Here is a 23,835-nt window from a genome sequence, read left to right as displayed (position 1 = left end):
TAAAGTTACATACCCGTACAATATTGAGTATTTGACAAATCATCTTAACTAGCTAGAAGCCTTTAACAAATTGTCAAAAGAAGGCATATTATTAATTGGATTCGTCTTCAATCTTTTGACGGATAAATCATGCTATTAATTTATACGTTTAACCACCTGTATAATTTAATAACTGTTTTGATCATTTTAGTTTCAAGATTTTGATACTTGACGATGCTAGCACTTAATAAAACACAAATTAGTTTTAGTTATCACTTAATTCTATTACGTGTTTTGTTTTCATCTTAACCTTAGTAGATAATAAGCTTTACACTTGAAAAGAAAAAAGAAAAAAAAAGATTTGTGTGATTACCTTCTTTTAATAGAGCATATCCAATGAATAATCATGTAACACCTTCCTCCACCCAAGGTTGTTCGGTTGTTGCCCCCAGGGATCACATTCTCATTAACGGCCTGTGATCATCGACCGCAGTGTACCTCTCCTCGATACACCTTATGTCTCCCATGTCTGCGTACCCATTGAAAATAGACTTATATCCACAAGATTTTGAAAGATAAAATAAACTACTTCCAAACTTCTTGATGCTTGGGATTTAAATCCCATAAAATCTAAATGTTAAGAAATAAAACCGAGAAAAATAATAAAACAAAAGTAAAATAAAGATAAAAATAAGGAATGAGATTTGAGGTTTTTTTTTAAATCAGAGAAATTTTAAATAATGTTATTTTTAGTTAAATTATAAAGTAGATTTTGATGGCGGAGGTGTGAATGCTTATTCATGTCTCATTCTCTATAACTAAACAAATAAAAAACATTTTTCTCTAAATTTTTGTTTTTTTTTTAAATCTATTGCATCTCATTCTTTATTTCGATTTTTGTCATGCTCATAAATAGTTTATTTTATTATTTTTATCTTCCAATCACACTCACAATAATTAATAGTGATTTATGAGACTTTACAAATAGAGAAGTAAAATCTTAAGTACTCTAAACCATATATCTATCTATTTTAGAAAATAGATGACCTCATACGCCTACAATTATAGGTGGCAAATGAGTTGGGTTGAACAAGTTATTGGTTGAAATGAGTTATGGGTCAAAACGAGTTTGGCTCAGAATAGGTCAATTAAAAAAAAGTTGTTTTGGTTTGGGTCGGACTAAGTTTTGAAGTTTTTTTTTTTTGAACAAGAATAATGATGGAAACATATTATTTTTTATATTTTTTTGTTTTAATTTAAAGACAAAAAGGCAAAAGACATCCTTTATGTTTGCACATTTTTTCAGTGGACATCATTTAGCAAACTTAATGACAAAAAATATCATTTATGCTTGAAAGCATTTTCAGATTATGTTCTTTGGCACTAACGTAGTTAACTTTTCTCGTTAAATTTGGTCATGTGCAATGCACATGAGGGTAGCTTTGTAATTTTATAGTATATTTAATAATTAAAATTAAAAAAATAAAAAATATATACAACACTCTCTCTCTTCTGTCTCTCTCTATTCCCCCTCTCCTCCAAGGGTAACTGCACACGAGGGTAGTTGTGCAGAGTGCAGACATGCTGCCACCACCACGGCACCACCCACCACATGCCGCCTTCACTAACACATGCCGCCACTTCAGCCTCGGACCACCACCGCCAACACATCACCGGACCGACACCACCTGCAACCACCGCGTATACACCAATCCACCACCACATGCAACCACCGCGTATACATTAACTATAAACACTCCACCATTGTTGACATCCTCAACCAGAAGGTTCAAATCTGGTAAGACGAAACCCCAAAATTTTCTGGTAGGTATTTGATTTTTTATGGTTTTATTAAGTCCGACAAGTTCGATTTTGCGTGAAACTGAAATCGGAGCTCCATTTTTCATCTATGATGCCGGCAATTGTAAAGCCTATATCATCGTTTCAAGGTGTTTTGGGGCTAATTTGTGCAATTCCGGCCATTTCTAGGGTTCCTGCAAGGTGAACAAAGGGGTATGGTTGATTGATGGTGATGGTCTGTAGCTATTAGGGTATAGTGGATTGGTGGTGTGGTGGTCCGGTGGCGGTGGTAGAGTAGAGAGAGAGAGGGAGTGCACGGTGGCGGTAGTTTAGGCGATGGTGATGATGTTATATATATATATATACATATATATATTATTTTATTAATTTTATTATAATTAATTAATTTAGTGCCCACTGATATTTTTAATATATTTTTTATTTTATTAAAAAGACTAAATTGCCCTCACATGAGGTGCACATGATTGAATTTACCGAGAAAAACTAACCCTCGTTAGTGAAAAGGACGAACCGTGCAAGGTTTTTTGAACACAAATGATGTTTTTTATCGTTAAATTTGCTAAAGGATGACTACTGAAAAAATGTGCAAACATAAAGGACAAGTTTTGTCATTTTGTTTAATTTAAACTTTAAGTTATGATTTTTTTATTATTATTTTTTTTGAATTTTTTTGAGGGGTTTTTTATTAAGATCAAAAACCCTCAAAAATAGTAAAAACACTAAAATGTTTCCTACGTTGTCCTCGTTTCATAAAAAAAATTCACTAAGAATTGAACTGAAACCGAAAAAAACGACGAAAATGAAACAGAAAACCAAAACCGAACCACATCAATCAAAATCGAAAAAATCAATCAAAACGAAACTAGAAGAATTCAAACTGAACAAAAACGAACAAAAACGAGTCCGGAATCGACCAAAAAGAAACAAAATAAACCAAACCCAACCCGTCACGGGTGAAAACTCGTGTTGGCTTGAAACCTGAACCGAAACCGTTCCAATCTGAAACTCGTTTCGTGCCGAAACATGTCTTGTACGAAAACACATTCCGATCCGAAACCTGTCACATGTCCTTAGGACACTAACCCACATCAAGCCATTTCTTTGAACTTGTCGACCTATTTTGACCAGAAAATAAAAGGATGAAATTTTAAATGACTCATTTTGACCTATTTAGTTAAAACCTTTTATTCAAACAAACTCATATAATTTTTAAAACAACTTAAATTGATCCATTTAAAAGGGTTTGGGTCAAGATTGTCACCCCTACCTACAATCGCAGACAGTGTTGGGCAGGTCAAGCTCACCATTTCCTGTTCAGAGGAAAACCAACTGCCTGAAGGAACAGTGCGAGAGACCCGGTTATGATCAGATTCATACTTAAAACCTTGTCGTATTCAGCCTAAATCTCCACTTCCTCTCCCATGTAGTGAGCTAAGGGAAAATTGGCTTTGGTGTATTTGTTACATTTTTCAATATAATTTAGAGACAAAGGTAATTTTAAGTAGCATTTGGTATGTATGAATGAAAAAGGATTGGAATAAGTCATTGTGAGGGAATGAAAAAAAGGGTGTTTGGATGGGAAATGAAATAGAATCTCAACCATTACACAAGGAATCTCATTCAATCAATATCATTCCTCCTCACCCATTTTTCTTCATTTCATTTCCCTTTCACCTGACAACCACCGTTGTCGTCGGCACCACCAACACCACTACAAATGGAAGTGTATCACGAACCTCGCAAATCTCATTACAGAGGTGTCATATTATTGGCCATTTCCATAAGAGAGCTATTACACGCCACCTTGCAGCGTTGCCTCCTAGAATATAAAAACCTCGGTTGAACCGAAATAAAAAGGCCCAAATGTCATAACGAGTAATGTAATATATAAGCTAATTTTTTTTAAAACGGCGTTTAACTTTATATCAATAAACATAGCAAAAATATAGTTTTAAAATGAATACCGTTATAACTAATGACTAACCGATGATTCATAGCACTGAAAAAAAAAACATACCTTGGTCCTTGGTGGGGTGACTTGATCAACATCAATCGATCCTTGTGGTCAATGGTGGCTGGATCGGTCATTGTTCAGGTTTTGTTCGGCATTCGCAAAGTAGGAAGGAGTAAAGAAAGAATTTCAATCCGCCGCTATTTCTTTTTCTATTTACTTTTTAGGCTTTTAATTTTAGTCTATACATAAATATTTAAACTTGATTAAATAGATTATTGATAAAAAACGTTTTCGACCAAAAACTATAAGAATCAAAATCCATTCATAGGTTATAAAATTGACACACAAAAATTATGTACCTTGATCGACGGTGTGGTTCGCACCACCCCCAGCCGGCCTTGCCTACCATGTGCTCTCCTTGTTATCGAGATGCCAAAAACAGCCCTATTATTAACAAGAAATTCAACTCTTATGAAATTTATAGTTGTAACTTTTTATATTTAAATGTATGTCTAATATAATAAATGAAACTTTAGAATAATAGATTTTAGTTGAGCTTATAAGTGAATCTCGAGCTCAGTCTCGCCTTTTAAAAAAAACTTTATTTTTTTTAACCTGGCCCGGACAACGACCCGGACGCCTTACCGAGTAAAGATCGGACTGACCCGGGAGGGTGTACCGGTGTTTGACTCGGATGACGTCATAAATAATTTAAATACATATTTACATATAAAAGATAGCAATAACCAAAAATAATAATAATAATAACAAACTTTAATGTTTATTTATGATTTATACATTGCTTTTTGAATATATATAATTTATGTTTAATCAATATAGAAACTTCAATGAAGTTTGGTTGGTTAGCTCATTGGGTAATTATTATAGCTTCTGTCACTAAAATGACCCATGATCGAATCTCGACATGCACATTTCATTTTAAATTTAATGAAAAAATGGGTTTTACCAGTTCACCCGCTGGATCAACCGGTCCGGGTCAACCGCCAACCGCAAAACTCAACCAGGTTTTTAAAAACGGCCCAAATACAACAACCCGGCCTGGTATAGAGACTGGGTCCCGGTCAAACCCACAGGCCAGATTGGGTTTCAAAACACTGTGAAACAATAGAGCATTAATATATAAATAAGATTTGTTCATTTCTCTAATGTGGTGTATGGGTGAGCTTTTAAAATTGCTTTTTGCTTATTTGCTTTTTAAAAAGCTCCAATTTAAAGTTTTTGTAGTAGATTTGTTAAACACATTTTGTTTTTCGACAAGCAAATAAACAAGTTTTAAAAGTTCATCCAAAACCCCCCTAAAAATTATTTTAATAAAAGTTCGACAAGTAATCCTAAAGACTCCTTTCCTAGACCGGGTACTCCCCGACTAGGTCGAGTACTCACAACTCCTCAATTAACCAACCTCGGTATACCCCTAAACTCCTAATTTTTATTTTGGGAAATCAATAATTAAAATTTAAGATTTCTTATTCGAGTGATTCTTCGTTTGAGAAATATGTGAATATCAATAATTAATAAAAGAATAACTAACCTCCTTTGTATCGTGATCAATTCTTCTCAACATAAAATCCATGTGTTCATGACCTAGATCTAGCCTTTGTAGCCTTTGTGTAGGAGAAAAAGAGCACAGAGAAAATAGAAAGAGAGAAAGGATTATCTTTATATATTTATATATAATAGTAGGAATGAGATCCGTACCATACCAATATATAACTAAGAAAAAATGCTGATACCGAAAATAAGCAAAAATTAAATCAAATCTCATACTGATTTTGTTGGTTTGGTACCGGTATTTGAAAATACCAAAGCTGAAAACATAAAAAAATGAGTACCGACAAGGTATCGATGATGTGCTGTTGGTATCAATCTAAGATGTAGAGATGAAGAGATGAGATCGGTATTGAATCGATATCTTATTGTGAAATACCAATACCAAATTGTGTGAATATATAAATCAAATATTGTATTAAGGACATGTTTGGGATTGAGTTTGAAAAATGTTAATTATTGACTTATATGCTTTTTCAAAAAATCATGATTTGGAACTTTTAAAAAAACTGTTTTTTAACCCTTTCAAAAAGCTAAAATAAGAAAGTTTTTTATGATTGTCAAACACATTTAAACTTTTTGGCTTTTTGAAAACACCAATAAGCATTTTTCAAACTCAATCTCAAACATGCTCTATTGTATCAGTTCGGTACAGGTATCATGGGAAAATATTGAAACCAAGGTGTACCGAAATCATAAAGAAAAAACAAATACCAAAACCGGTACGGATGTTGTGTTATTAATGATATACAAATTTATATCATCCAAAACTTCCACAAAGAAAATCATACAAATCTCAAGAACATAGATGATGTGACTTGGATCTAAGGAATATTCACCATCACCCAGAGAAATCATGCAAATTTCAAGATCTAATTTTTTTTTTTTGTGGTTCTTTCTCTTTCTACCGTTTTGGGCGTGGGATTGTGATGGAATATTTATAGTGGGAAAAGGGGATGGATTTAGGGTTCTTGCCACATATGGAAATTACAAAGCTACCCTTTATAGCTAATGGGCCACGGCCCTTTGCCATCCCTGTAGGTGATCATAATAAATATTGTGAGAGATGTTTTTAACCCTTTCGGTAGTTTTGAGTAAATTCATTTGTGCCTCTTGATTTTGACTAGTTTTAATAGGTTCCTTGGTGATAGGGTCTATAACTGTTTATTTAATTTAATTATAATATTAACTAGTTTAGAGCATTTTCATTCAACTCATTAAATACTATGAGAGATGTTTTTATAATTTAAGATGTTTTTATAATTTAAGAAGTGATTTAGGGTGTTGTAAGTAGAGCAGAGAAAAAATGCAGTGATTCTTTTTGTATATTTGAAAAGTTTGTGTAGTACCCTATAAACTTTTTAATATTTATTGAAAGTGGTTGTGAGTGGACGAGAGAGCAAATATATTGATAAATGTATGAAAAAAATATTATTTAATTGAAAATGAGAGAAAATATAGTACTTTTTAATGCAATTTTGGATTTGAAGATAAACGATTGGATGCGAATTATTGAATATGAAATAACTAGTGATTTACCCGGCGTGTTGCGTCGTGACAGGTCGATAAAATCTGGGCGATGGTAAAACCCAAACGTTGTCGGTCGCAAGTGTTGAGGTGGTAAGTCGACGTGAATTTCGGTTGGTTTCATTTACGTGTATTATTGTACAGGAACTTGATTGGTTGTTAATACTCTCAACTTTCATTCATTGGATGATAACACTCTCAACTAACGATTTGTCTTCCACAACTCCCAACTTGTAACATATTTTCTTCTGTCACTCCCAAACCTAACGGACCCTAACCCCGTTAGTTTTTTTGCTGACGTGGCATGTTTATGCTGATTTGGCATTCATACGTGGCATTTTTAAACACATGGCATGAGAATATTAATACTATAAATATTATATATTTTATTATATAATATATATTATCCAGTCACCACCTATTCCGACCACCACCACCACCAAACAACACCAGTGCCACCACTATTCCACCCCTAATCCACCATGGTTCTCAACCCCCCAAAATCAGTTGTTCACAAACAAGAAAAAAAACACTAGAACCAAATCGGAAGAACATGCCAACAAAAAAAACCCCAGAACCAAATCGGAAGAACATGCCAACGAATTTCAAAGATACCGCTCGTCGATTGAAGCAGCAAATCGGTTTTCTAGCGAATTTGGTGGGTTTCTTGGTTGAAATCGGTGGTGGGTTTGCCATTTAAATGAAATCAGGGCATGAAACTACCACCCAAATCCGAGTCGTACACTACCGGACTAGTCGATTAAAGGAAGGTGGAGATCAGTGGGATTCGGTAAGGTTTGGTAGAGACGATCGGAGGATGAAGCGATGTGGTAGTAATGGATGTCGTTGAAGGTTTTTGGGTCAAAGAGAGAGATTGGGTGTAGACTATGGTGCTCGTTGAGGTGAAATCTGGTGAGGATTGGAGGTTTCCGACGACCTATTTGAAGGGGATAACCCCTTAGATGAGCTTACTCTATATATTATATATTAAAATATATAATATTTATATTATTAATATTCTCATGCCATGCCATGTGGGTAAAATGCCACATATGAATGCCAAATAAGAAAAAACGTGCCACATCAGCAAAAAAACTAACGGGGTTAGGGCCCGTTAGGTTCGGGAGTGACAGAAGAAAACATGTTACAAGTTAGGAGTGGTGGGAGACAAATCGGTAGTTAGGAGTGTTATCATCCAATGAGTAAAAGTTGAGAGTATTAAAAACCAACATCCCATTATTATTACTCTTTAGATGAGATTTTTATGAGCCAAGTGATTTTATATAAAATATGAAATTATAATGGACTTTAAAACATTTTTGTCACTTTCAAATTACATTTATTAAGTGTGACTAAATAGCTTAAAAAGGAACAAAAATTATGAGATATGAATTACACATCCTACACTCGAAAACATGAAGTAATCACCACCTTTGGTCACCATCCTCTCTCCCGTGGCTAGCAACTTTCGTGAACCACTAAGAAAACTTTCAAAAAATAGACGTAAAAACATTGAACAGCGCACAACCAAGTAGACCGAATCATAAAATATAGAAAATAATAAATAAATCGAGTTAAACAATAAAAAATAGTCTTAAAAGCGTTAAATCACAGAAAAAAAAAATAGTTCCTCAAAGTATTAGTATTTTCAGTCTCATGAAATCTACCCATTGTGTTGAACAACGATTAACTAGAGCATTAAGTGAATCGCATTAAGTGGATCATGCACCTGATTGCATAAACCTCGCTTTATATGTAAAATTAAAATACTACCCAAAAAAATTAATAAAAAAAAATACAGATGCCCAATAAACCATATCAAGCAATAATACAACAAAAACAAGATGGTAGATGCCTAAACTAAAGGACTAAAATGGATTATGAACATAGCAAACAGATTAACACTAAAATTTAAACTAACAATTTTGATAACTGAGAATTGAGAAAAACCTTTACCTATTAACCAAAATTGCAACTATGTATTCTCAATGTGACTCAAATCAATCGCCAAATCGCCTGAAGAGGAGAGCCAATTAGTACAAAATTTAAGACGCTTATCGATCCACGAGTGGATAATACCTTAAATCGATTAACGGATTCATAATACGAGTGTCAAAGTAAAAGAAAAGGTATGCCATTATATCATCGAAAGCACATAAATGTTAGGTAATTAAACACGAGTGTTCAACATAAAAAAGGTATGACATTATAGATTCATAACCTGTTACTTTGTTTAACTCATATAAAAAGGTATTGACTGATAATAATGCTAAGTCAATTTATTGCTATTGGCGGTCTCAAATTTAGAAAAGTTAGCCCTCAATGCCCCCCGTTAAAAAGGACTTAACGGCGTTATATTTTTTTCGGATTTCAAACTAAATGTTTTAGGATTTTAATCATCTCACACACATCATTCTTTTGATATTTTTTTCTGCACACAAGATAAATCGAAATCCACATACGACACAGCCAAAAGATCGTCTCAAACACGTGAAATAATGAGTACATGATAGAACAATAAAAATATTCCTTTGTTCCTTTGCATCAACCACATACACGACAAAAAGACCAAACATTCCTACGTATGTACAACAGAAATTGCATAAAGTACAAACAAGTGATCACATGTTTAATGGTATTAAAGAGGTATCGGCGTAATACAATAGGAAACACAGACATGAATAATCACGCAACATATATTTTTTTGTGTAATATTATTTAAAAAATATTAACGAATGAAAAAATTAATTTTATTAAAATCGTTAGATGTTGGCTTAAAAATTAAATTAAAAAAAGTATATAGATAACCAAAACTTTGATAAAGATCCAAAACTTTGATAAAGATGAGGACAAAAAATTGTAAATACTTTTTAATGCGTGAAGAATTGTGTCTAAAAACAAATGTATCCCTTAGAACTTATAAGTACACGCAATAAGTGTTTTACATATAACAAATGTTGTATTATTTGAATTTAAGATATGCTCTATTACATATAGTATAACTTCACCACCAAAATCCGAACATTTCAAACACAATAACAATTATCGGTTTATTGCCACGATCCATGTCCCAATATGTAAGATTCAAAGCATTATTCATAGTACGCCCCGATCCACACAGTTCCACTTCTTTCAGCCTTATTCATATGTTTAGTGCATGAATTCATTGCTATGAATCCATGAAAATGATTTCATTCATTGTTTTTTCGGGTACTCCCTTGCTCCAAAAATGGTGGACCCGACTCTCACATTAGTACTGCCCATTTCAATCTGCAAAGATGAAAAACGATTAAATAATTGAAAATATTTATCGGGTTATGGGAGACGGGTCTTGATTGCAAATCAAAAGGTGTAAATATTAACTTGATACTGACGATACATCAATTTTGGCCATGTTTAATTTGTAAGAATTTCAAATTGATCACATCAAAAGATTTAGCTCAAATCATCTAGCTTTAGCTAACTTTTGACTCATTTAACCCGCTTCTTTTTTAGCTAAATCATTAATCATCTAGCTTTAGCTGACTTTTCACCTTAGCCTGTTACCAAACCGACCCATTTTACCATCACACTAGTAATCAGTTTTAAGAAATGCATTTGTTTTAGTAACGATAAGGTATCCACTATGACATCAGCATGCTGCCATTTATCACAGTTAGCCCATATTTATATTATGTAAATAAATTTCCAAGATTGAAAGTTCCACTTACAGCTAGCTCAAAGTCACCAGACATGCCCATTGACAGTTCACACTGCTCTTCGGGTATTTCAAGAGCATTGCATACTTCCGTTCTACAATTGGCTAATGTCTGAAATCAACAATACACAAAACTATTATCACTAATGCAACACAAAATGTGAATATATTTAAAAGAAAGAAAAAAGATGAGTTGGATATAACCTTGAAATTCTCTGGAGTTGATGTATAATCTGGCATCCCAATTGTCATGAAGCCACAAAACTCGAGATTTGGACACTTTGAAGTAACGTGTTTCACAAGCTCCAAGCACCCATTGGGTTCAACTCCAAATTTTGCTGCAATGATGTGATCAGTATATGTTGAGAAGATTAGTTATTTACTTACTGAAATTGATTAACATCATGTTTACAGTTAACTCACATGTTTCTCCACTTGTATTCACCTGAACCATCACCTTCAGTGGTTTCCTGCCAATGTTCCCAATAACTTTATCAAGATTATTTGCAATCTACATAAAAAGAAACAAAATTGCATTAAAGATTTGTCGATTTACATGTACAAAATCACATATGAAGCTGTTATTACCTTTTCATCATCTACAGTTTCCACCATGGCAAGATTTGGTACCCCGGCTGCACATAATATATGAACAGAAGATGTTAAAACAGCATGCTCACTATACCAAGATTCTGTTGAGTTTTTGGAGGCCCATTCTGGTTTTAGGCTCGGTTTAATGAAGAATATTATTAACTTAATGGAGATAAAGACATGGGAGGCTTTTGGGCCGGCCCTTGTTCTCTTTTATTTAAGCCAGTTCTAGTTTTCCTGTTCTCTAAGCTAGAAACCATAATGTATCTCTGTATATTGTAATCCTTGTAGGCTTGTACTATGAGAGGCAGAGCAATTAAATATATCCTAGCTGCCGCCCATCGGTCTGGACCAAACCACGTAAACCCTCGTGTCCTTATTTATCTACAATTTATATGTATGTGTGTGTGTGTGCAACCCGATCCTAATACATTCTTCTTTACTCAATAAGCAAAATGTTAAAATGATAAAAATACAATCTATTTCACCATCATATTTTCCAATTTATAACGTCTATAAAGCTAAGCATAAACACTTACTTAACAGAGGTTTCACTTTGTTACTCTGCAAATTCCCAATAAAATGCCACTCAATATCTTCAGGAAGCTGCAAATTCCATAAAAAAAAATTGTATTTTAGTAATGATCATTGTTCACCACTTCCTACTAAATACATATTACTCTTCTATTATCTTCAGCAAGCAACAAGCTAACAATACGTAAGGGTGGAAACAAATCGAGTCGCTCATGAGCTACTCAAGATTGGATCGATGAAAAGCTCGAAACAAGTCGATCGTGATCCGAGCTCGAGCCTCAAATAAAGCGCGCTTAGTTATCGAACCTGAACTCAATTCATTGTATGGGTAGATCATTTAGGCTCGTTAGGCCTTAACGAGCCTTGTCTATTACTCGTATTAAGTTTTAATTACTTCGGATTTCTCTGTATGAATTTAAAACCACACAGCCAAGCTCGAGCTGAGCGTTGGTTTTTTTAAGGGTGCACATGAGCTTGAGCCTAGCTTAGGCTTGTTTAAGGTTTTTCTCAAAATATATAGATACATATGCATACATACCTACATACAGAGCAAGGTTAAAATAAGAAGTAGATTTATCCTAAGAAGTGTAGAAAGTGTGTTTTCACCACTATATCTATTGAAACACACCGAACAAAAAACACACCACAACTAAAATAAAACACACCGAACAAAAAACACACTATCGATATCCACCGTCAGATCAACATATCTAATGCACCAGATTACTTCTTACACTTCTTAGACAAACTCCACTTCTTATTTTAACCCCACCCCATACATACATATATGTATATATATATATATATATGATTAAAATGTATATAAATATCAAACGAGTCGAGCTCCAACTTGAAAAGAGCTCTCTATAAGTCAAAACGAGCCCTAATTTAATATCCTAATTGAAAAGGTAAGTTTTATGCTAATATGTTAGCCCTAATTTCTAGGATTTGATAATTAAAATGAATGAAGACCTGAGGTGCTTTCTCGATAATCTCCTGGACGTAATTTTCACCGAAACAACGGTGACCGGCGTCGTACACTTCACGGAGGACCGAAACGGGCTTTGTTTTGCTTACTGCCACGACTCTTATCCGATCAGATGGGCGAGATGATCTTTCAGCTGCTTGTTTCACGCGTTGAAGAACTGACCGGAGAGCCGACGCAGCAACGCCGTCCATGGCGGAAGCTGCTGCTGCTGCTGCCATTGTTGGATTAGATACCCTCAGTCTGTCTGTGTCGATGTTCTTACTAGAGATGGGCAAAATTTAACCGAACCGAACCGAACCGAATCAACCCGGAAAGTTAGTTGAGACAACGCCGGGTTGAACTCGCTTTTATATAAACCGGTTTAAAACTGATTGAAATATTAATAGCGGGTTGAAGTTTTCTACTTGCACTTGTTTATGACATCTTTGATTGAGGCCACTCGGTTTAAAACTAAGTGTTTCCCGAGTTTCATTTAAGGAGAGAAAAGAAAAGGAGAAGAATTGAAAGAGAAGAAAGAAAGTGGAAGGAAAATATGTTACTTCATTTCATGTTCATGAGTTTAATGAAAATGAAAGAAAGGAAAGAGTTAATAGGTAGTTAGTGTTACGCACACATTTTCTCTCATAATATTTCCAATTTGGAATATGGACTTAAATTTTCTACCATTTTCTCTCCATTCTCCTCCCCTCCCCTCGCCTTCTTAAAAAATATTTGAAACATGATTCCTTCACATTTTCTTCTCATTTCTTTCCCCTCCCCTGCTTAACTGAGACTCGGGAACACAACCAGCTTGAGTTGCTTATTTAGGGTAATAAGTTTATAACTTGTTAGTAAGTCGGGATATTGTGACTCATATAAGTTAATAAGTTAAGATATTCTAACTTATATTCTAACTTATTAATTTTTGACAAAATGTCCTTTTCGCAGTTAAATAAGGAATCCCAAACACTCCCTAGGTTGCCAAGTCCTTGCCCATACTCTTTTCATTAGCCCGACTAGTGATTCATTAGTAACTAAATAATCATGTTACAATTAAAACCAACAAAAAAAACTCGTGGTTTGAAGCTCATTCAGAAAAGGCTCAAGAAAGCTTATTTGATTTGAAGCCGAACCAAGCAAAACTGGTCCAGTTTATGATCAAGGATGGCTCACCCATTAGCTCTACTCGGTGGGTCAATTTACATTTAGTTTAACTTTATTTTATTATATAAACTTGTATTAAGCCCCCTCTCCTGTCCCCTTCATCCCGCATTGTGATGGGGGCGTACAAATTAGCTGTAAAAACTTTCAACCACGCTCGCTCATTGCAATGCATCAATATGTAAAAATTAGACCAGTAAAATGTAAAAAATATAAATAAATACTAATTACTTGTGGTTTGACTTTTGATAAGTCACATAAGCTCCCACAATACAAACAACCATTGTCTTCTCTTCTAGTCAACACCGTGCTGCTTGTTGAATCTTCAACCTCCATTATCTATTTCACTTCCAATCCACCAACCTCAATCAATCCAACCACCACCAATGGACTCCTCAACCCTAGAATCCCAAACCCGACCCGACAACCTCATCACCTACGAATCCCCGTTCACCCTCTACTCCATGGCCATCTCCTCCTCCTCCGCCCCTCGCCGCCGCATCGCCGTCGGCAGCTTCATCGAAGAATACACCAACCGAGTCGACATCTTAACATTCGACGACCAAACCTTGTCCTTAAAACCAAACCCTAACCTCTCTTTCGACCACCCTTACCCCCCTACCAAGCTCATGTTCCACCCCACCCCTAAACCCTCCACCGACATCCTCGCCTCGTCCGGTGACTTCCTCCGTCTCTATGCTGTTAGGGATATTGTTGTCGAACCGCTTTCCGTTCTCAACAATAGTAAAAGTAGCGAGTTTTGCGCCCCTCTGACCTCGTTTGATTGGAACGAGCTCGAGCCGAGGCGAATTGGGACTTCCTCGATTGACACCACTTGCACCATTTGGGATATCGAAACTTCGGTTGTCGAGACGCAGCTGATCGCGCACGATAAGGAGGTACACGATATCGCTTGGGGCGAGGCGGGCGTGTTTGCGTCGGTCTCCGCGGATGGGTCGGTCAGGGTTTTTGATCTCCGGGATAAGGAGCATTCGACGATCATATACGAGAGTCCGCACCCCGACACGCCGTTGTTTCGGTTGGCGTGGAATAAGCAGGATTTGAGGTATATGGCTACTATTTTGATGGATAGTAATAAGATTGTGATTCTTGATATTCGGTCGCCTACGTTGCCTGTAGCGGAATTGGAGAGACATAAAGGGAGTGTGAATGCTATTGCTTGGGCTCCGTTGAGTTCTCAGCATATTTGTTCGGGTGGTGATGATTCGCAGGCGTTGATTTGGGAACTGCCGACTGTGGCGGGGCCGAATGGGATTGACCCCATGTCTATGTATACAGCCGGGGCTGAGATTAACCAGGTGCAGTGGTCGTCTGCTATGCCGGATTGGATCGGGATAGCTTTTGCTAATAAGATGCAGCTTCTGAAAGTTTGAGGTTTAGCATATGTTTTATACTTGTAGTATATGTTTTTATTTAATGTGATTCTTATATATAATTGAGTGGGATGGGATTTTGATTAAATTGTAGTAAGTTTCATACAATCTTTGTGAAACAGTATGTGTAACAAACATGTGTTCATCAAGCGCGTTCAAATGATCGATACTAGTTCGTTTTTAGTGTCTTTAAGTTCAATCATTGATTAAGATCATGAATTGAAGTTGTCATGAAGAGCACTATTATTCAAGTTTCATCACTGAATATGTGCTGATTCTGCTGTGTAATCTAAAATAAGGCTTCAAACTATAGGTGAACAAATCGGTTTGCAGACGCAAACTGGTTAGAGTTATAAATTGGTTTGGGTTGGGTTAACAAAAGTCAAAATCGGGTTCTGGACAAACTGGGTCTGGTTGGAAGTTGGAACTGGTTTTTGGGAAAAAAGGGTTGGATTTGTCTGGTTTGAACTTGGTCGGGTTTGAGCGGGTTTAAACCAGTAATTCATTGAGTTACAACCTGATTTCAGCCCCAAGTACAGTGCTAGAACGAGCTGAACCGATACTAGGGATGACAAAGAAAACCTAAGCCTGACTGGTATATCCGAAACCTGAAACATCCGGAATGGATTACCCGAAACCCGACTAATACTTGGCGGGTATGGGATTAGTTTCAATACTTGTTCATGGATATAGGATGGGTATACTATGAAGGGGCAGACACACTCTATGTTGGTCGGGGTTTGAGACCCCAATGTTTTTAAAATTTTTTGTAGAGATGATATGTTAATTTTTTAAACTCTATAAGAATAAATAAATGGAACCTATCGCATCAAATATTAATACATAGTTCTTGAGTTTTTTTTCTTTTTTTTAAACATTATCGAATTAAAATTCTCCAATTCTCTTTCTCACGGTAGACTTATCATATAAATACCAAACTATTCCAGCTATAACCAATTGAATTCAAAACCTTAACCATAAATTGATTAACAAGAATAACAATTCTTACCTCTCTTATATCGAAAGAAGAGATCTTTTTGCTAATGTTTCAGTCTAACATGTAATGGTTCATTTTCAAAATATGAAAATTGTCATCGTATTTTTATTGTGAGTTTTCTAATGAGTAATGATCATATATTCATATGTTTTTATTATAATATTGTATTTTATTTAACTCGACCTGACTCGAATGACGACTGGTCCGAAAATTCTAATGTTTTGTTGTGAAAAATATGTACACCGAAAAAAATGAACCACATTAGAACAAAATCATGGATTTGTCATTGCGGGTATCAGATTGGTGATTTCTGACCCGAAACCACATACTCGTTTTCCTAAATGTTTAAATTAAAATTTTTGTTTTCTTTTAATCATTGCCTATTACTTCTTCACTTTAGTGTTCCTTATATGAAAAATTAAAACATTTTCTTTTGAGATATGCATTTAATGATATTATTTGTCTTTGTATGTTATAAAGTAGATAGTGTATCATTACATAACTTTTAAATTATTTAAAAATTTGAAGTAACTTTTAATAACTGACATTTTTTTATAAATTTTTTTATATGTTAATGTTATTTGAGTGTAGTTTTATCACTTTTTATATCTATATTTATGATTACAATTATGAAAATTAGCTTTTACACATATCTATTTTTTTTACATACATGTATATGTGATCAAAAATTTATACATAAACCATGGTAAAACTAGTCTCAAACAATGTTAATATATGAAAAAAATTAAAAAAAAATGTCTAGTTGTTATGAGTTCATAGATTTTAACTTTTTTGAAGTTTTGAAATGATACTAACCCTTATAAAGTATATATTTGAAACTATATAAAAATTATTTACTTGTTATGATGCTTTTATGTATATAATATGTCGTATTTTAATTTGTAATTGACGAATATTTTTAATATACTAACAGGTATGCTCAGGGCCGGCTCAACGTGTTCGAATGCCTTAAATTAACTAAAATGTTTTTCTTGTGTATAGCTATAAAGAGTATCCACGAATAATAGAATATGGATGATATGCAATGATAATGGGTACGTGGCGTTCCTCCTAAACTTGTGGCTAATAACTGAGTTATTAATTCTAAAAAAATGACTTTCGAAAACCTATAATACAAACCTATATTTTATATTGAGGCCCTATAAAACTGGAGGCCCAAAACCTTCGCCTTATTTGGCTTACCCAAGAGACGGCCGCTGAATTCCTATAGAATACATGACAAATGCTCCAAAGACGACATTATATTGGGTCAAGTATTAGACATGACTTTACAAGCCTTTAATCTATACCGGAACTCATTTAGTAAGTAAACACAAGCCCAACATCACTTAACAAACAATCTATACAGGAACTCATTTAATTAGCAAAGTCAGGCTCAACTTCACATATCAAACTAACAAAGTTAACTAAGTAAGCGATCCTATAAAAGCCTACATTTTTTTTAAGTGAAGGCATGAATATACGGGGTCACCCTAACAAATAGAGTACCATGTCATCTTAAAAACATAATATTATGACCTAACCCTTTTATTCAGAAGGAAACCCACAACTAAGAAACCCTCTAAATCATAAATCACCCGAAAAAATATTTCAAATGAGACTTGATTTCATGACCTCCATTTATGGAAAGTCATGGTTACCACAACCTCCTATAAAAGCATACCATTTATATAATTTTAGTTTAACTCTTTATATATTTGTCATTTGTCATTTAAAAACCCACAATATTTTGCCACTTGTAATTATATTAATCCTTACAGTTTAAAACTAAGCTCATTCATTTCCATTTATTTATTAACTGATAACTACTAATTACTAATTTAATAGATGAAAATAAATACCTTTAAAAAAATAAAAAACTAAATAAATACTTTAATTATTTTAAAAACTACTATACAACGATCGTCTCTTAACAGTTAACAATGTATGATAAGTTTATTATTTTTTATCGCTTAATTATTAAATATTTTTTTCATCAATTATATGTGTAGTAGATGAGTTCAAATTAACGTATAAGTTAATTAAGATTTTGGCATTTCGCTGTCAAGAATATATCGAGCTTGTTCCACTAAGTATATATTTATGTACCATACGTCTAGTATACACAAGAAAATACCATCCAATTTCCATCCAATTTCTACATTGAAATTAATAAGTGGATTAATATCTATCTTTTTTCTTCAAATTCTACCTACGCAATTATATAATTTTCTTCAAAAACCTAATTTTTTCCCAACTCATTCATATTTCATCTCTATAAATACCATTTAATTCTTACGTTCATCACTACCATCAAATCCCTCTTAAGAAACCATGACTACCCTAGCCAAAATCTTGATAGCCCTCACCATTCTCATGGCCTTAGCCATAACACTCTCTTCCACACCAATCCAACAAACCGTGTTTGAAACTGAAGATGTTAACGACGACGCTATAGTGTCGGATTCAATATCAAGGGTTGGCAGGTTCCTTGCCCAACGATCCAAGGGCTTAATAAAATGCAACAAGAACCCTAGACTTTGTCATGCCAAGGGCAGCCCCGGACCAGACTGTTGCAACAAGAAATGTGTTAACGTGACAACCGATAAACAAAATTGTGGGCTATGTGGAAGGAAATGTAGGCATATGGAGATCTGTTGCAAAGGATATTGTGTGAACCCGATGGTGAACAAGCGTCATTGTGGGGAATGCAACTATGTATGCAAGAGAGGGGACTCTTGCGTGCGTGGGATGTGTAGCTACGCGTAAATCAAACTGTTAAATGGACATAAATCAGTCTATAACTACGAACAAATATACTATTATTATTATATATTTATTTCATTATGATGATGATGTGATTATAAAACTATAAAGACAAGCACTAAACCCTAAACCCTAAACTATGTGCTTTTAAGATTATTTGTATTAATTAGTTAAGATTATATATTTGTATTGTAACAGTTGTAAAATCATTGGCGTTTGTATTATTTAAGCATGTTAATTTCAAAACTTTTGAATATTAAAACCCAAGAGCATGGATCCATATTCAATTATTTATGCAATCTTCAAATAATATAAAACCAGCCATAATTTAGGTTTATAATATGACCTTAACAAGAAAGTGGATAGATGAAAACTTGAAAGCTAACTCTCCAACTTGTAGCACACAAGCAAGCTTCAACCCGAAGATGCTAGTCTTTGACTTAATATGTCAAGAACAAATAATGGTTATGTGTGTATCAAAGTTCGGATTCATGCAATTGAAAAACCAAGATAAAACACCAAAGCAAGTTAGTGATTTATGAGAGTTCTTGGATGCTTTCACCTTGTTACTTGTTCTTCATTGTTAGGTCTGAAATTGGAAAATGATATATGGTGGTGAAACTTCTGATAAATGTGTGAAGTTTTAAGAAAAACAAAGTTTTAAGAAAAACAAAGTTTATAGTAAAACAGAGTTATTTAGTTTATTTATTTATGTAAATAGAGACTCGGATGAAAGTGCTCCAACATGTACAATCGATGACAAGCCAAAATGCCAAACCAAAAAGGTTATATCAAATAAACAAACCTAAAATAGAAATCAATTCAAGGATCAACGTTCTGACAATTAACTTATGAATGAAATAAACATGAAAAACTATGCATGTAGTTGATTAAAAAATTAAAGCACAATACCTCAAATTGGAGATTATGTGTAATAATATTATTTATATGAATTTAGGTATAAATAATAAAGTTTTTCCCCCAATTTGAACATATAAATGTTTTGTGTTAAAACTTGGTCGGGTTTTGAAGAGGTAGGTCCCAGCAGAGCCCAGTTGGTCCCGCAAGACTCACCTTGAACAGGGACGTCTGCGCAAAGGCCATCTGCTTCCGCAGGACCCACCATGCTCAGAGAACCTTACGCGCAGTACGCAAGCTGTACACGCAGGGAAAGCCTCCCAATGGTGAAGTACCCCGCCTGTTCCCGCAGTTGCGGATACAAGCCATCAGGGAAGGCTACCCGCAGACAGCAGGGCTACATGCACAAGACAATAGATACTTCAGTAGTCACATGAAGGAATGAGCAAGACGGGAACAATCCCGCCAAAATGAGCCAGTCCGTATGATTCTGAAAGATCTTCTGTACTATACCTACCAAGGTATGGATAGGACAGACAATCTGACCAGAACAGCCCATGAGCCAATCACAGGGTGACAGCTCACCGACAACAGTACGAGGAGGAGCACCCTCTAGTACTGTTTGTCACTATTAGCCGCTGCCTACTCACCAACCCTTACTGCAGGGCGTGCGCAGCCTACAGTTGGTGAAATAGTGTTACTATTGGCCGTAACCTATTCACCAACCAGCATGGCCTGCGTATAATCCACAGTAGGTAGGACGTGCATAATCTACAGTTGGAGGAATAGTGCAGCCGACATAGTTACTGTTGGCCGTAACCTATCCACCAACCAGTATGGCCTGTGCATAGTCCACTGTTGGTAGAACAGGAATACTATTCAGCCGGCTGTACCTTCTAGGAAACCTACCTTCGGCTATAAATACTCCAACATCTTGGAATGGTAAGATCATCTGCTATCCTGTTATCTAGCAATCTCTTAATATACACTTATATTCAGAGCAACCTAGTCTGATTCTCACGCCGGAGGGTGGTCACAAGGAGGAACCCCCCCCTTCTCAGTGACGAGCTTACGGTGTTTGTTTTGCAGGTCCCCTGAAGAACAACCGTCTCTGTTGGACCTCATTCTCGTGGGAAACATTACTTAACCCCCAGATTATCTATAATCTGCACCGGGTCGCTTAGTGTTTCTTCATTGGCGCCATCCGTGCATAAAAGCTAGAACTAATTTAGTTTTTTCGAATTTTCTGAAGAAATGGTTAACGTTACTCCGGTCCAAAGGCCAGTAACCGACCAAGAAACCCCGGTAACAACCCCAGCAACTGGGGGGAACACCGGCGGTTATACAATCCTTACGAACACTACCCCGACTACCCAAGCCGGGGCAAGTGGAGTAAATATTCCACTGGGGTTCACCGATACCCAGCTGGAAAAACGAACGAGGGTCCCTCGCCAAACACTAGACCAAGTGAAGGCGTGGGCCGAAGAACGTCAGAAAGAGTTCCAAGCTGAGTTGGACGAACACTTGCGTTCAGTTCAACAGGCTGACGAATTCGGCAGTACTCGCCAACACCTCATTATGAACAGCGAGGGCGAGTACTCAGACGAGAGGGAGGAGTCCGATACCGACGCAAACCCTCGCCATAAGGCGAAAGGGAAGCGTAAGGAAACGGACTCCCAGCCAAAAAGGAATTTTGGGGAAGCCTTTAAACCAACAAATGTGGAGAAAAACCCGCGTGACTTCTCCAAAACCTTTAGACCAACTGCTACGAATGCAGGAAAGTCAAAATTTGCAAGGGACATTGCGGAAGCAATTGCCCCAAGAAGTGCCAAACAAATGTCCAACATTGGCACTTATGATGGTCTATCCGACCCAGATGACCATTTAAACAGGTTCATTGCAGGGGCTACCGTCAGTAACTGGACGGAACCCACGTGGTGTTACATGTTCCAGATGACTCTGGTCGGAGCAGCCAGGGCATGGTTCGACCGTTTACCGGTCCACCACATATATGACTGGGCGGACTTTCAGAATAAGTTCAGCCAGCACTTCAGCCAGCAGAGGAAGTATACTGAAGAGCAGTGGACGATCCTCAACTGCGTGAGAGAGGAGGATGAATCTTTACTAGACTTCATCACCCGCTTCAACTCCAAGAAACTAAGTCTGGGCAACGTAAGTGAAGATCTCGTTCGCGCCGCTTTCATCCAGGGCGCTGAATACCCAGAGCTTATCCGCACATTAACGGGTAAGGACGGCATGCCATCCACATGGGATGCCATCATGACGGCAGCCAAGCGCTTTGCAGAGACGGAGAAACAGCTGGGAAAAGATCTTCCCCAGAGTACTCACCTCTACACGCAGAGGACAAGAGAGAACAACGTTAGGACCGCCTGGCAGAACAAAAAGAGGCGGCTAGGTATTTGGCAGTCAAGGGTAAACTTTGACACCTCATCCAGCTCTCGCCCTCTTGTTGGTGGAAGGGACAACACACACCCTTCAAACCGAAAACACCGGTGGACGCCACTCACCAAGAGCGTCACGGAGATATTTGCCACGGAAAAATTGCCATGGCCAAAAGCCCCATTGATCCGGCAGAAACCTAATGCGGATCAAAGCAAATCCTGTGATTTCCACGGGACAAAGGGTCATGGTACTGAAGAGTGCACATCCCTGAAGGATATTGTTGAGACATTTGTGAAGGATGGAAGACTTGCACATCTCGTGGCATCAATCAGGAAGGGAGGAAGAAATGACAACCGGTACAGAGGTAACGGACGAAAGCCCGTCGACATCAGCATCAACATGGTTCATGGCAAGGTCGGAGGAAGAAAAAGACGAGCGACAGAACCATGCGCGTGGAAGGAAGCTGAGGTGCGCTTCCCGCGAGTGCCAGGAGGCCCCAGCAAAGAAGGCCCCATCGTCATCAAAAGCCAGCTGGGGCATTACATCACTTCCCGCACTCTTGTTGACAACGGCGCTTCGTCGACGGTGATGTACAGGCAGTTCTTTGACAAGCTGGATGATGAAGACAAAGAACGCTTGGAAATTGTCTACGCTTCAATGGAAGGGTTTGATGGCAGCACAGAAACCCCCCTGGGTATCCTATCTTTCCCCGTTACTCTTACCGATGGGAATCATTCACGCACAGAGGACGTGGATTTTGTCGTGATGAGAAAGCCACACCACACGTACGACATCCTATTTGGAAGAGACGGGATGGCAAGATTCAACGCCGTAGTATCTTCAGTCCACGGCATGATGGGATGGCCAACAGCTGAGGGTGTAGCGATGATCACTGGCATTCCCCAGGTATGCATCGCATCTGTCTCATCTAAACCCAAACCAAAAATGGCCAAACCAACCATCACCGAACCGGAAAAATGGGCCTTCAATGGCAAATACCCCGACCAGGCCGTTACCATTGGACCAACAATCGTTGATCCCACCCGCACCTTACTCAAACGCCTACTGCAGAAAAACGCTGACATCTTTGCGTGGACACCAGCTGACATGACTGGTGTACCCCGAAGTAAGGCGGAGCATAAGCTCAAGTGCGATCCGGCTGTTACGCCAGTCGTACAAAAGCGCAGAGTAATGGGGCCTGAACAAACTAACGCGTGTAGAACCCAAGTCAAGGAACTCCTTGACGCAGGCATCATACGCGTTAGTAGATATCAAACATGGGTTGCAAATCCCGTAATGGTACCGAAGAATGACAAACAATGGCGCATGTGCATAGATTTCAAAGATTTGAACAAAGCATGCCCCAAAGATTGTTATCCGTTACCAGAAATTGATCTTAAGGTGGATTCGTTGGCACCATTTCGCCTTAAATGCTTCTTGGATGCGTATAAGTGGTACCATCAAATCCACATGGCCGTAGATGACCAGGACAAAACCGCGTTTCGGACGCCCGATGGTACATTTTGTTATAAAATGATGCCCTTCGGACTTAAGAATGCAGGGTCCACGTACCAACGCCTGATGGACAAAGAGTTTCATGCCCAAATCGGGAGAAAC

The 23,835-nt window shown here is 36.8% G+C and overlaps 2 protein-coding genes across 2 annotated transcripts; one reads left to right on the top strand and one right to left on the bottom strand.

Annotated features, from left to right (window-relative positions):
• Positions 1 to 9,850: 9,850 nt before the first annotated feature.
• LOC143531320 (uncharacterized) lies at positions 9,851 to 12,893 on the bottom strand. The gene is made up of 7 exons (XM_077026640.1): positions 12,645 to 12,893; positions 11,678 to 11,744; positions 11,136 to 11,182; positions 10,971 to 11,058; positions 10,752 to 10,885; positions 10,561 to 10,659; positions 9,851 to 10,120 (listed from the first exon to the last, which is right to left on the bottom strand). Exons 1-7 carry the CDS (start codon positions 12,876 to 12,878, stop codon positions 10,046 to 10,048), a joined length of 744 nt encoding a protein of 247 aa, XP_076882755.1. The 5' UTR covers positions 12,879 to 12,893; the 3' UTR covers positions 9,851 to 10,045.
• A 1,196-nt stretch (positions 12,894 to 14,089) lies between these two features.
• Positions 14,090 to 15,380, top strand: LOC143531376 (protein TRANSPARENT TESTA GLABRA 1). Its single transcript, XM_077026681.1, has one exon. The coding sequence runs from the start codon at positions 14,187 to 14,189 to the stop codon at positions 15,192 to 15,194; it is 1,008 nt and encodes a 335-aa protein (XP_076882796.1). The 5' UTR covers positions 14,090 to 14,186; the 3' UTR covers positions 15,195 to 15,380.
• Positions 15,381 to 23,835: the final 8,455 nt, after the last annotated feature.

This window comes from Bidens hawaiensis, unplaced genomic scaffold, assembly GCF_021521415.1.
Source record: "Bidens hawaiensis isolate Kalapana, Puna unplaced genomic scaffold, B.hawaiensis_p1.1 tig00009159_1, whole genome shotgun sequence".
In the NCBI taxonomy this organism is placed as follows: Eukaryota; Viridiplantae; Streptophyta; class Magnoliopsida; order Asterales; family Asteraceae; genus Bidens; species Bidens hawaiensis.
Note: the sequence above shows the minus strand (reverse complement) of the source record. Positions and strands in the feature narration are given on the sequence as shown.